The 14,364-nt window shown below is 48.5% G+C and overlaps 1 protein-coding gene across 1 annotated transcript in view; it reads left to right on the top strand.

Moving 5' to 3' along the window:
* The window catches only part of LOC102670631 (protein lozenge-like), a 23,406-nt gene that overhangs the window by 4,607 nt on the left and 4,435 nt on the right, over nt 1-14,364 (top strand). The window contains 2 exon segments of the mRNA XM_031511769.1: nt 619-732; nt 6,403-6,702. Of these exon segments, the coding sequence (XP_031367629.1) occupies nt 619-732; nt 6,403-6,702 (414 nt within the window).

Genomic DNA, 14,364 nt, shown 5'->3' with positions numbered 1-14,364 from the left:
GGAAGGCTCGATGGCTATAATCCGGTTGACTTTTTACCGGTCGAAAGAGACAAGGGGGTTTGTTCCGTTGGAAGACAGCAGACAGGCGGCGGAATTACCGAATGCATATTAGCGAGCGTTTAAGAGAGCGTAGTCAATCTCTGCGACGGACGTTTATGGAGAGGGAATTAATATACCGAACCTTCAACTTCGAGACCTTGGTCGGTGATATACGCACACCGGTGCTCCACCCTCCGAACGTCCTCTTCTCCTCGTTCCCTCTTCTCCTCGGCCCGCGCGGACGCTCTCTCGCTCAAGACACTCGCGGTCTCCGCTCGAAACCGAACGGAGGTGAACGTAATTGCGGGAGGACGAGATCGTAAACTATTTAGATCGCGATTCGCCGATGACTCGGTCGGTCGACCGCAGTCTACGGCCTGTGTCGCACAAAATTCATTCGCCTCGAATCCTCTGAATTTTCCCCTGAAACTCGATCGGTGGTAAATCGATGATCTTCCTCGATTTGGGGGAGGGGAAATTGGAGAGGAGGGGGAGGGGATACGCGGAAATATCTTCTCCCCTCCACCTCGATACGGATTTTTCGATTTAACAGAGACGTGTCTCCCGACGTGTTTTCAGGGAAGAGCTTCAGCATCACCATCACGGTGTCGACGACGCCTCCCCAAGTGGCCACGTACACGAGAGCCATCAAGGTGACCGTGGACGGACCCAGAGAGCCCCGATCCAAAACGAGTGAGTAGATCAAACACTTTCCATCCTCTGGTGGAACCATGGATCGCGAGATCTATCCGCGGCCACCGGCTGCTACTATCCCGTCGATTCCCTGAAAATGTACCGATAATTCAACGAAAGTCCCTATACGCGGTAATGGGAAGTCATTACAGAGCAGATGGTGCGCGATGATGCAGTGGTCGATGTGCGTACCGCGCGTATGCGTGTTTTGGGTTAGCTATTCGCCAACCCCCGCTACACGGACAATGCTTTTACCAGCACACAGCCGCGTGAAAAGTAATCCACTTACCGTAATATACTATGAAAACCTCCAAAAATATCCGTTAATTATCGATGCTTGACCATGCTTAATAACCGGTGTGTCGTATCATGCGTATTTGCCATACCGAAGGATTCAACGTGCAAATAGTAATATCGAAACTGTTCCATCGTTTCACGATTTTTTCTTTTTTCCTTTTTTTTTTTTTTCAGAATTTTTAGAGTAGAAAGCGTTAAAAAGTTCCCCTCCTCCTCCTCCTCCGGAGTATTCCGAGTATTCGGAGGAAAGGTTCTTTTCTCGAGATTCATCCTACTTTCGGGCCGAGGGATTAATTTATTCGCTCCTCTCTCGTTTTCGACACGTACCGCGGAGGATAGGGGATCCGATGGGGGAAGGACATGGGGGCGGAAAGCTTTTAAAAAATTACCGCATATTGAATATTTGGAAACCGCGAGGATAACTCGATACCGAAGCGAAAATACCAGGGCAATAATGAAATATTTAATTTCGTCGAAGCTGGAAAAGTCGTCGTTTATATTCAAACTTTAGCAGTTTTTGATTAATCAATTCACCGGTTTCACATAATGGATCCACAAAACGTAAATTTATTTCCATATAATAAATATTTGTCGACGAAATGCGTCTCCCATGCGTCGAGAAAAGAGAGAGAATTCGAAAAACGCGGAACAATTGTCCCGGCTTAAGCGAGTACCACCAATTTCGAGCTCCGTTCGTAGGAAAAAAAAAAAAAAAAAAAAAAAAAAAATGCCTGTTATTTCGATATCAGATTAATAGCCGCTGCGGAGTCGACCACGAATACGGCAGCTTTTTGCGGACGTTTCGCATTTGTTGTATAAAGTATTGATAGACGTAGGACGATGCGTGCCCACCGGTCTCGCAGATTTTTTTTTTTTTTCCCCTCCCTCCCTTCCCGCTTTTGTTTTTTCGAAATGGACCAACGTGATTGATTTTTCTAACATTTTTATCGTTCGCTCCGGTTCCGCGGGCCGGCAACGATCGATAAACGCGAGTTACGCGCGAATCTATCGTTACAATCCATCCCCCTCCCTTCCTCCTCCCTCCCCTTTTTACGACGATCATCGCAAAATCGTTCGTAGGATATTTTCGATCGGTCGAAAATTTGTTCGCGAAGGACATACATATACGATAGAATTTCAAGCTATTTACCCGTTAATACGGGGAAAACTTGACAGTGCTGTGCGCGAGATGGACGTTTGTGTTTTGTGTTTCTCGTATGAAAAAAATCAAAGCAAGCAAATTGATGTTTTTTTTTTTTCCATTCGCCGTCCACATAACCAATGGAAATCAACGGGATATCAAAATATCGCTAATGCCGTGAAATAAAAAAAAAAAAAGAAAAAAAAGAAAAACGCGGATCGAGTTCGTCCGCTTAGACGGATACGAAGATGATTCGACCGATTCTACAATCACGTTTCGTTCGATCATCGCGAAGAAGAATTTTCGAAGTCGATTTCGAAATCTCTTCTCTCTCGAGAACGAGGATTCCGTGGCGGGCGGGAGAAGAAATGGAGGGCACGCATCACGACATATTGCATACACGAGTTTTGGACAGCGATGGCGTGCCTCCTCGCTGGCGGCCCGGCCACGCACCACGGACAATCCATGTAAACGACCAAGCGTGTACGGGAGCCGTCGGGCGAAACAACCGGCGCTCTCATTGTCCTCGCTTGCGAACGATGCGAGCCACGGCCGCTCACCAGACACCTGCCGGCTATCATTATTGCGTGGATAATCGGGCGAGCTTTTTGTTATCGGGAATCACCACCCCTCGCCCCGTTTCTCGACCCGCCCCGGCTGTTCGCCCGGTAATCGCGCAATTTTTCCAATTCACCGGCCCGTCGTCGCGTGTAAATACCGAAAACTCGGCCACCGGACGGCGCGCGACCGGGCTAACGGACTTCCAAGGCCGAGAACTTCTTCGAAACCAACCGAGTCGCCTTGCAACGCAGTCCAGAATCTTTTTATTCTTCCTCCTTGCCAAAAATTGGCCGGGGATTGTAGGCAAGGAAATTATTTAATGGGCGTGTTTTGTTTAATTCGAAGTTGATGAACGCATTGTATCGATAGCTATTGAGATAATTAATAAGTTTTCGTTGATCGAGGTCAAAGGATGTCTAAGATAATAATTACGAAGACAGTTATCGTTCTCAGCGATAATCGGCGAAACGATACGCGCCAATACGAGCTATCATAATACGAATTCGTTTAGATTATTAGAATTAAAATTAGACAGTACGCGGCCGGGTTAACGGCTTCCAAAGCCGAGAACTTCTTCGAAACCAACCAAGTCGCCTTGCAACGCAGTCCAAAATCTTTTTATTCTTCCTCCTTGCCAAAAATTGGCCGGGGATTGTAGGCAAGGAAATTATTTAATGGGCGTGTTTTGTTTAATTCGAAGTTGATGAACGCATTGTATCGATAGCTATTGAGATAATTAATAAGTTTTCGTTGATCGAGGTCAAAGGATGTCTAAGATAATAATTACGAAGACAGTTATCGTTCTCAGCGATAATCGGCGAAACGATACGCGCCAATACGAGCTATCATAATACGAATTCGTTTAGATTATTAGAATTAAAATTAGACAGTACGCGGCCGGGTTAACGGCTTCCAAAGCCGAGAACTTCTTCGAAACCAACCAAGTCGCCTTACAACGCAGTCCAGAATCTTCTTATTCTTCCTCCTTTGGCCAAAAATCAACCGTTTTGTTTAATTCGAAGTTGATTTTGAATTTCGAACGCATTGTGTCGATATTGGTCATTAATAATAAGTTTTCGTTGATCAAGGATGTCGATATCTCAGTGATAATCGGTGAACGATTATCGTTCTCGTCGAGGCCAATACGAGCTGCCATAATTCCTTTCGATTATTAGAATTAGAATTATACGGCGCGCGTGGAACGAAGGGAGACGATGACACGAAGTGGCCGGCGGCAGGCCTAGTTTTCTCTCGGTTGGTCGGAAAACCGAGTTCGATCGGATCCGGAAACAGAGAACGAGTCGAAAGGGAGGGAGGGGCGCGCGAATCGGTTGGAAACGAACGGAGAAAAGGGAGTTGCGAAACAAAGTGGCTACGGGTATCCATCACTGCGGCCGAAAATCATCGAAACGGTCCCCGGGAAAACAATATCGATAGATCGGCCGCTGTCAGTCAAACGTTGAAATTGAATTTGCTTGCCCGGTAATTGTTCCGCGTTTGGTATTTCGATTAGAGACAAGAATGCACCACGCGCCGTGCCCCTATCTCTCTCTCTCTCTCTCTCTCTCGAAATTATTTTCCGTATCCTCCGTAGGAAAAGCTTGGAATCCCCATACGTGTATTTCGAAATTGTGCTCGAAAAAAAAAAAAATCCTCCCCCACGATCGGAGCGGGACACTTTCGATCCGATTAAGATCGATCTTCGAGATCCTCGAAGAATTTTACATGGATCGAGAGAGAACGCCGTCCATCGAAATCTCTTCGTCCATAGCTGATTGGACGAAAGAATTGGAAAGAATCTTTGAAGCTTCGACGAAGATTCTCGTTCCTAATTTTTGAAAAGGGAAAAGGGATCGCGAATTATTTTCGACTCTGCCGTTGTTTCCGCGGCAGAGAAACGATGTTTCTTTGCAGAGAAACGAGAAAGAGAGAAGATCGGAGCAAAATTGTCGAAACNGCGGAGGCCGTCGGTGGCGCGGCGTCAAGGAGGACGTAAGACGAGCGGAGGGAGGGGCCCGTTATTAGAGAGGAGGAAAAAAGCCGCGCTATTTCCGTCCTCCGGGGCTGCCACACTTTGATTAGATAAGCCCACCACTCGTGCTGCGGAGATTGGAATTATTCTTCTCTCTCTCTCTCTCTCTCTCTCTCTCATTCTCTCCGTCCTCTCTGCCTCACCACGTTCAACGAAGGTGTTATATCACGATCGTTCTTGTTCATTGTAATTAACCGCCTTTCCGCTTCTAGATTCGGATAGCAGGTACGTTCTCAGATATCCCGTTGCTCGACGCGATAGCCAATCCCCGATAATTTCACGTTTTCATTCGAATAATATCAACACGGTTTTTCCCTTCGACTCGTCGATTTTCGATTCGTCTACTTCGCTAGTAGCTAAGAGAGAGAGAGAGAGAGAGAGAGATACGAAAAATCCCTTTCCTTTATTGTCTTTAACTCGCTCCATTCTTCCACTTTGCTCCCGTTCAATGGAAAGTCGTGGAAGCTTCGAAGCTTCGCCCCGAAAAGAGCGATTCGAACCGATACGTTTGGGGAGGAAGAGGGGAGGGAGAGGGAGAGAGGAGGGGGCATTACGAGCGTCCGGTACGTGAGAAGTCGTGGGATCCGGTCGTGGAGCCGAACGCGGTGCTCCCTCGTTTCTTGGGCCTCGTGTACGGGCGAGGAATCGTGGTAGTCGGTAGCGAGGAATAATCTTGTAGGCATCGGTTGCCGCACCGGAGCTGACCATCTGGGCTCACCGACAATTTCGTGCAGTTTGCGGTCGAACTTTATTTGTCGTTCGCCCTCGTGGCCCGAGTCTCTCCTCTGCTGTTTTCCCTCTTCCTTCCCTTCGCCCCTCCCCCCGCCCCCTCTCCCCCGCCCTTACGAATAACAATTTGCGCCTCGCGGCTCCCCATTCTTACCTTCCTCTTACCAAGGGGCCCGTTTCCGAGGGGAAAGGGGAGGGGGCAGTGCTCCACTTCTTTCGATCGACGACCACGTCTTCCTCTCCTCCTCCTCCTCCTCCTTCTTCTCTCCTCTTCGATGGAACAGGGAAAAAGGAATCGTCGTTTTTCTTTTTATTTTCTTTTTTTTTTTTGAGAAGGAGGAGGAGAAGGAGGGAAAGTAGAAAAATTAGGATTCGACTCGGTCGTTTCGGGGATGAAAAAAAACGGAGGCGGTGATTTTGCCACCGAATGTCATGTACATGTGATTACGTAAGCAATCGAGGGTATATACGCGTGGCGCATAACGTGCATCGCCGTATAACGATGCACACGCACACGATGCGCGCATATTGCGTATCCTCCCCGATAGAGGAATCGCCGGTGTCCGGTGCATCGTACGCGTGTACACTGTGCGGATACACTCTCCTACTATTCGGAGGAGGGAGATGGAACGCGCGAGGAATGCTATTGAAGTCGATCGAGGCGCATAGCAGCTCGAGTTTCTTAATTATCCCTCTCTATATCGGCCTAATTGCACAAACATTTGCTCCCTCCTTATCGCCCCCGATTCGGAAGGCTAGGCTTTTTTTCACGAACTCGGCTCTACTCTAATCCATTCACAGAAGAAAAAGAAAACGTGGTGGTACGGATAACGGATAAGAAAAATAGGACGGAGAAAAAGTGGAGGGGGAGAGAGAGAACGAAGAGAGAACGGTTTGGTTTATTTTGCAGGGCAGACTCACATCCCCGGATTGGCGCGGGTTCCCGCGCTTCCCCGTGTTCCCGGCTTGGCCCGAGGGACTTTCCCCGACGCGCCAAGCCCGTTCACTCCCTACCTTCGGGACTCGGAGCCGTACAGGAGGAATAAGCATCACGTCGGCAACAACGTCACCGCGAATTCGGTTAGCGGTGCCTGCACCAACCCCAACAACACCGACCCGACCGCATCGCCTGCTTCGAGCGCGCACCTCGGGCCAAACAGCGGCTCCTCGGCTCATCAGGATTGCTACAAGCACAGCCCTCAGCACGGTGGTGAGTTAATCCGTCTCGCTTCCTTTCGCGAAATTTTATCCGAGATCGANCGAGGTAATAGTTTCATACCTCGTTCCGGCTCTGCACCCTCTAATTCAACGTAATAACGACATTCAACCTGCCGTTTCCATCTCTTCTCCCGCTGATCTCCAACACGATCCACCCGTTGTTGTCTCTCCAGCACGAGGCCGAAACTGTCCTCTCCGTCCCTCTCTCCGGCCGAAAGATGATTTACCCGAGGGGAGAGGGTAAGAGAGGGGAGGGAGGGAACGAGATCGGTATTTCTCCCGGTGTTTTATCATCGTCGTAAAACGCGATCATGGATGGATCCTATTAAATACGGTATTAAAAATTCAGCAAAGTGGATTAAATCGAGATTTGACGAGAACGTTTCGAGGCCGTCGAGGTGCTACGGTTTCGATGATCGAAGATGCGAAAAAAGGCGGGAAACTCGGGGGAGGGAGGGAGGGGAGGCACTTTATTTCTGCATGGCATCGTCTCGCATCAGCGGTCTCGACCTGATCAAAGTTAAGTAGACGCGCCCCTGGCTGGCAAGACCTCTTTGAAGCTACGTTGCGGTTTCTCTTTGCCCTAATCTCTCTTCTCTCTTCGTCCTCCTCCCCTCTCCCTGCCTTCTCTCCGCCCGATCGGCCCAACTTTGTCGCACCCGTGTCACCTTCCCGGATCGCCCGACCATTCTAATTACCTCGTCCAAACTCCCTCTCTCTCTCTCTCTCTCTCCTCCTCCTCCTTTCTTCTTTGATCAACGCGAGATACCGTCTTTTTATTTGCGAAATCGATTAGAAATTTTGAAAATTCGATTGCATTCTCACAGCTCGTTTTTCGTATGAATGGAAACGATCGAGGCGAGACGATGCCTCGGTTTATCGGTCACCCATTCATCTCTTCTTCTTTCTCTTCCTCTTCTTCTATTTCTTCTTCTTCTTCTTCTTCTTTTTCGCGTTCCGTGTCTACTTCGCGCCTAATGAGCGGATCCAAGGGCCGAATGGGCACACGTACGAATGAGCGCAGAGAGAGAGTGCGAAATGATGAGCGTCGGTGGATGCAATTTTCCCCTTCCTTTTCTCTCCTCCTCTCCCTCGTCTCTCTCTCTCTCTCTCTCTCTCTCTCTCTCTCGCCCCGTGTTTTCGAGGCAGGCCAGCACCGGATTCAGAGATCCCCTTCTGAATTTACAATCGGTACAAGAGACTCGTGCACTCACGTACCGCTCACGTGCACGTCTGCGTAATACCAGGGATCGATCGATCGCTTCTCGATCGATCGAGAGCTGGATCCATGTTGTTTTTGCCGCTCGATCCACCGACTCTTCCTTTTGTCTCGGGCTCGGTTCGCTTGCGATGCCGTTGTAGACGTTGTTGAATCGACCCTCCTCCCATCTTCGTAATCTTCTTCTTCTTTCGTTTCGCCTCTCCTTCTCCGCCACTGTTCTCTCTCCTCCTCCTCCTCGGTGATTGCTCTCTAAATCTCGCCTACATGATCTCGCTGGAGATCGGCCGGCACCGTTTACATCCCATGAATCGCATCGGGCAAACCCTTATTCATTCGCCTTCCATCCACTCCTCCTCCTCCTCCTCCCCCGAAATTTGTCGGCAAAAATGCGAAGGGAAAACGACGCTGGGCGACACTGGCGAAGGTTTTTGCCAGGAGAGGAAGAAGAAAAGAAAGGGGGAAGCGAGCGTTACTCCTATCTGTTATAATATAACCGTGTCCGTTTCTCTTTTGCCCGAAGCCTCATCTCGAGTCGTGATCAGGGTAATAAGCCGGTGGCAAGCGGGCCCGAAGAGGAGGGGGGTGTGGTGCGCGGGGAATTGAAGGAGGAGGAGAGTTGCTCTCTCGGTCCTCTTGCCTCTCGAGACGAAACGAAACGAAACGAAACGAAACGAAACGAAACGAAACGAGAGAAGGAGAAAATAGAAACGACAGGAGAGATGCCGGGCGGCGACCGACCACGTGGTAGGGGTAAGGATGCTGATTATGGGGTGTCAAACAATCACGCTGATTGTATATTCCTCCTCTCTCTCCCTCTGTCTATCTCTATCTCCGCGTTTACTCGCAGCGTAACCCGAAAGCGATGGATCTGTCTTGTTTCCTCGCTCGGCTGCACTTTCCCCGTAGAACATCCGTGGCGTAAAAATTTTTCCAGTCGCGGAAACAAATTACAGAGAATAGAATTTTTTATTTTATCGGAAAGAAGGAAAAAAAAGAAACTGCGAATTCGAATATTTCTAATGATAATCTTTCTTATCGAAAGAAAAGATGAGGAAAATTAACTCTCTCTCTCTCTCTCTCTCTCTCCATTTATCAATGATAATTGGCCAGTGAAGAGAGGATTCACAATTTCGCGATTCCCACGTGACCACGCGGAGAGGAGAACGCGGCTTACCTTTCCGTCTCGTCTCCTTCCCTTTTCCTCCACCTACTGATGATTGTCAGTGTTTTCTTTACCCGTGGACGTGGATTTTGTCCGACTGAGGGAGAGAGAGAGAGAGAGGGAAGGCTTTAATGGAAGGCTTATAGGGCGTGCTTGTACGGAATCATTTACTCGTTCCTCGGTTGGGAACGGTTGGGAATTTTAGTTAAACGGTACTCTCCGCTACCAGAGGAGAAGAAAAAAGAAGAGAGAGAGAGAGAGAGAGAGGAGAGGGGAGAGGGATCTTTGTCGTTTAATGTCAAGCTGCGGCCGGATTCGCGTAGAATTTCATCTGGAAAGTCTTGCCATTCCCTCGTATATACACGCGCAACTTCTTTTTAATCCTCGCGGCTGGTATCACGTGTGGTTGATTAAATTTCTCTGCCGGCGTCGCCGCCTTCGCAGCGTCTGAGGTCTCTCCCTCCTCGGAGGGAGGAAGGGGAGAGCGAGGGAACGGGTTCAAGGGTGTAGCCTTTCTTAAGGGGTGCGAGAGAGGGAGCAAGTTTGCAGGCAATTAGGAAAGTGTCACGTACACTCCTTTCGCGAGCCCCCCCTCCCCCTGCAACACGCCAACCCCTATCATACTCTATCACCCGGGTTATTAACGCGCAAGCTTAAACTTGTTGCCAATTCGCAAAGGATCCGTGACACGCGGGAGGGAGGAAAAGGAAAAGGAGGAGAACGCGTGCGATCACCGAAACCGCCGCTTCCCTTAAAACTACTTCTATCTTCCTTCCGTTCGTTCGAAGGGACGGAGAAAGGGGAGTATTTTCCAGATTTTTCGGAACGATAACGAAACTCTCCCTGTTATCTAAAGTGACGGGTAGTGTCCCCTTCCCAGCGAGGAAACTCGGCAAACGAGGCTTCGATGCCCGCCTCGAAAATGACGAACGCGACCACAGAACTTAATTAAACTCGTAAATCCGTCGCCACCGTCGTTCCACGACGTCCACGACGACTATTGTTTCGTGCATCGTTTCGTATACGCACTTATTTCCCTCCGATCCGTTCCGACCAATCGCGCCCCTCCCCCTTCCTTCTCGCGGTAAACTTATCTCTGGACGCGAGTATTTTCAAAGGGTTTTTCAAAAAAGAAAAGAAAAGAAAAGAAAAAAGAGAAAACGAAAGAAGCGTTTATCGGGGCGAGGGATCGTCGGCTTCCCTCGAAGGCGAAGAATTTCGTGAGATCCGTCCGGGTGCGGTGCTCGCAGCGAAGTTTATCGGTGTCGGTTTATCGCGTATCCTGGTGGCACGACATCCTTCGTGTCCGTCCAATCAGGCGCGCACTTGGCGGACGACTCAAGGAAACCCGTGCGGTGACCAAGACCGCGATAATAACCGAGGCGAATCGAGCTCGTTTCCATGTATTTCCACGAATCTGGCCGAGGATCTAGACGATCCTTTCCGGAGATAGCGCGGGAATCGGTTTCGTCTCCTCGATCTCATCGAGCGAACGAGATAAGAGTTTTCGAAGATGGACAAGTTCGATATTTCCTTGTTTCGATATTTCGAGATTCGTGTGGGAAGAGAGAAAGAGAGGAAGAGGGAGACGACTGCTCTTGGGAGGAGGGTGGATCGAATTCGAGCACCCTTCGTTCGAACGCATCCACGCTTTTCCCACGACGATCCCTGCGAGTCGCTCGAAACGGAAAAAAATATCGGCAATTTCAAGTTGGAAACGTTTGGGGAAAGATACGTTTGCGAAAGGATAAATTTTCCATCCTCGAGAACGAAATGGACGAAGATGAAGAATTTTTTTTCTTTCCCTTTCCTCGAGTGAACCCGTTCGACGGAACGAAAGTATATGCATCTCGAGGAATAAAATGGAATGGGTGGTCGGCCGAAAATCGAGGCGTTCGGCAATCAGGATACTCGTTCGAATCGATTTGCGAGATGATCGAGGGACAATCTCGAGAGCAAATCGATCGAGGTCGGATCCGCCGGCTCGAAACGTCGAAAGAATCGAGGCGGACGAGCGAAGCGAGAAAGCGGTTCACGATCCAGAGGATCCCGGTTCCCGAGATCGTCATCCTACCGAAACATCGGGGCAAAAACTCTCGAAAATCTCGGCGGATAAAAAGACGGCCGGTTTTTTGTGATAATAAGCGGCCACGCCGAGCCGAGCGAAGAAACGGAAAACTGCTCTCTCGGCCAACTTGTCGCAGCGTTTTACCATTAACGGTCGTTTATTTGGAGCAACTTCTTTTGCTCCTTTCCTGCAGAGAAAAAGAAAAAGGGGGGGGAAAAAAAAAGGAAAAGAAAAAGTATTGAGATTTCTTTCCAGGATTATCTCATTGTGTCGAGTGTTTTTCGATTCTCAGGAGAGAAATTGTCGAAGCATTGCATTCCGAGAGAAGCAAATTTTGCATTCTCTTATCCTTTCGTATCGCTTTGATCTTTCGCGATGTTTAAGCAAATTTTCTTTCCCATCAAGTTTTCTTCTCGAGATTATATGAGAAAATTACATATATCTGTATTCAAGAAGATACAGGAAGAAATTTTGGTGAAAAGTATTAAATGTTCCTCGCTTCATTCCGGATTCGTCTCGTTACTCGGACGAATCGTAAAAATGACGTTGCCTTCCGTGAAAGAATTCAAAGATTCCAAACACGCGACGGATTATCATATTATCTCCGCAATTCTTTCTCGAGTTTAATCGTGCCATCTTGTTAAATTCTTTCCCATCCTATGTTCTAGAAAAGAATTGCGACGCAAAAAAGATAAATTCGCGAAAGAATATGAGAAATATTCTGTCCCCTAAGAGACAGTAGTAGCACGAGAGACGGTATCGCAACGCCCTCCTCTGGATCTCTGGTTGAAATGCAGCCATTTCCGTGACCAAGTCTCCGTACCCCTTTTCTCCACTCTTGTCACACGATTTCCAGAAGAAGAAATTCCAGAAATCTCGACGACTCTCCTCCCGAAAAAATGCAAAAAAAATCGTAACGTTTCATCGAGTATATAGTTTATCCTGAATCGCGAGATCAAGAAGAAGAAAAGTAGAAATTGAATGGAAGGAGGGAGAAGAACCACTGGAATGAATGGTGGAACGGAAGTACTGGCAAGGTAAACGAATTAGGATCGAAAGGAAGCCCGTACCGGCCCCCTCCCTTTTTTTTCGTAAACAAAATTCCTGTACACGTATATCGCCGGTACATTGGCTGAATCGTGTTCAAAGAGAGAGAGAGAGAGAGAGAGAGGGAAGAAGAGCATCGAAGGAGAAAAAATAGGGAATAAATCTTGGGAGAAGAGGAGAGGAGAGGAGAAGAGGAGGTGGAGAGACAGTTACGTGATCCACGCTCGAGAGGGCACGGGATCTTCGTCCTGATCTCTCTCTCTCTCTCTCTTTCTCTCTTTCGAGTTCCTCTCGTTTTACCTGGACACGATTTTGGTCCTCTTCTCCACGTTTTTCCTCTCCTTTATTAGATAGTCGAACGATACCGAAAATTGAGTTACATTCGACGAAAGTGTAACTGTTGGAGTTAAAGGATTCTTCTTAAGGAGACTTGGGAGAGATGGACGTTTCCCTCGAACGACGTTGCAAAGTTTCGATCATATTCGATTCGAACCATGACGACAGATATATAAATTCGAAAATGGAACGGTTCAGAGAGAGATGGAAAAGAGAATAGAAGAGAGGGTAAAACGATCGATTTCGGATTCGTCGTGGAGCAACGAGAACGTCCGGTTTTTCTTTACCCTGACTTGCTCTTTTATCAATCGGGAACATAATTGATCGGCAATCAAGCAGCCCGATCGAACCGTGATCAATCGATTAAACGATCGCTTTCGTTCAACTCTCTCGCGATCTCTCCTCCTCCTCCTCCTCCTCCTTTCTACTCCTTTCTACCTTCGTAGAACCTTTGCAAGACTGTATTTGTTTATTTTCTCCCGTGGAAGGAAGAGAGAATCGAAACACAACATATCCCTTCACGGGGGACAAATTGAATGAACGGAGGAGGAGCAGCGGTTGAAAGGATCTCTCCTCCTCGGCTCGCACGCGATCCTCTCCTCTTCTTCGGAATATAATCGACGTTCCTTCAAATTTTCTGTCGCCCTTTCCACCGTGCGCTAAAAGTAGCAAGGCAATTATACGGAAAAGGAAGAAAGAGAGAGAGAGAGGCTAGAAAAACTCTCGCGTGTCTGGCGAGAGATCGGAAGGCGCGTGAATTTCCGGGGCGCGTCGATCACGGCTCCCTCTCCCATTCATGCTCTTCATTCACCCTCGAAATTACGGCGGCGCTCGTGGAAGGGGGGAGGGGGCCAGAATGAAAGTTGTTGGCCGAAAGTTGTTCTCCTGAAAGGCGAAAGGGAGGGGGGAAGGGACGAAGAGGAAACGAGAACAGAGATCTTTTTCTTCCCGAAAGGGGGGAAAGGAGCAGTCGACACCGGCTACCTCGGACCTCGGAGAAGAGCATCTCCATTGTTCGTTTCGAAATTGCCGCGATGCGTGCGTGCGTGCGTGCGTGCGAAACGCGCTCTCTTCTGCGGCCGGCCGTTAAACAGATTTCCTCCTTTCAGGGGGTTTGTGGGGAGGGAGGGTGGACGGAGAGATGAATGGGAAATGACGAAGGAACGAGAAACGCAGCTCGGGATCAACGAAATTAGCGGCGATGGGCATTGAAACCGTCGTCGAAAGGGATCGGATCGCCTACTTTGAGATTGACGAACCGTGAATCGTTTCGGAGGAGGAGGAGAAGCGGGAGGAGGATTCGTTTCGTACTTATCAATCGATCCACGGTTTTATGATATGTTATTATACTTTCTCACGTGTTTCTGTGAGAATTGTGTGATCGTAATCCCTTTTTTTTCTTCTTTCTTTCCTTCTTTCTTTTCTTCTTTCTTTTCTTCCTTCTTTCTTTCCTTTCTTTCCTTTCTTTACTTCCTTTTTTCCTTCTTTCTTTCCTTCTTTCTTTCCTTCTTTCCTTCTTTTCGTCCAACTCGAGTCAGACGATGGATCAAAGATCGAATTATCGTTCGGCCGTGTTTTCCGGCCAAGAGGAAAAGAGAAGGAAAGGGAAGGAAAGAAAAGCAAAAAGGAGGGGATGGTTTTCCTGTTCGATTATCGAGTCGGCAAGGACACCGGCGATCTGACTGGTAGCCGGTCGCTCGGGATCCCGAAGTCATCGAGGGAAACACTATCCCCGGGACAGGATACCCGGTGTATAAGAAGAAATCGGTGATGGTAAGCGATACGCGAGGCAACAAGAGTTTCCTGGCCGTTCGTATGC

Source organism: Apis dorsata, unplaced genomic scaffold (genome assembly GCF_000469605.1).
Source record: "Apis dorsata unplaced genomic scaffold, Apis dorsata 1.3 scaffold_348, whole genome shotgun sequence".
Classification (NCBI taxonomy): Eukaryota; Metazoa; Arthropoda; class Insecta; order Hymenoptera; family Apidae; genus Apis; species Apis dorsata.
The sequence above is the reverse complement of the archived record's forward strand: the minus strand, read 5'-3'. Positions and strand labels throughout refer to the sequence as shown.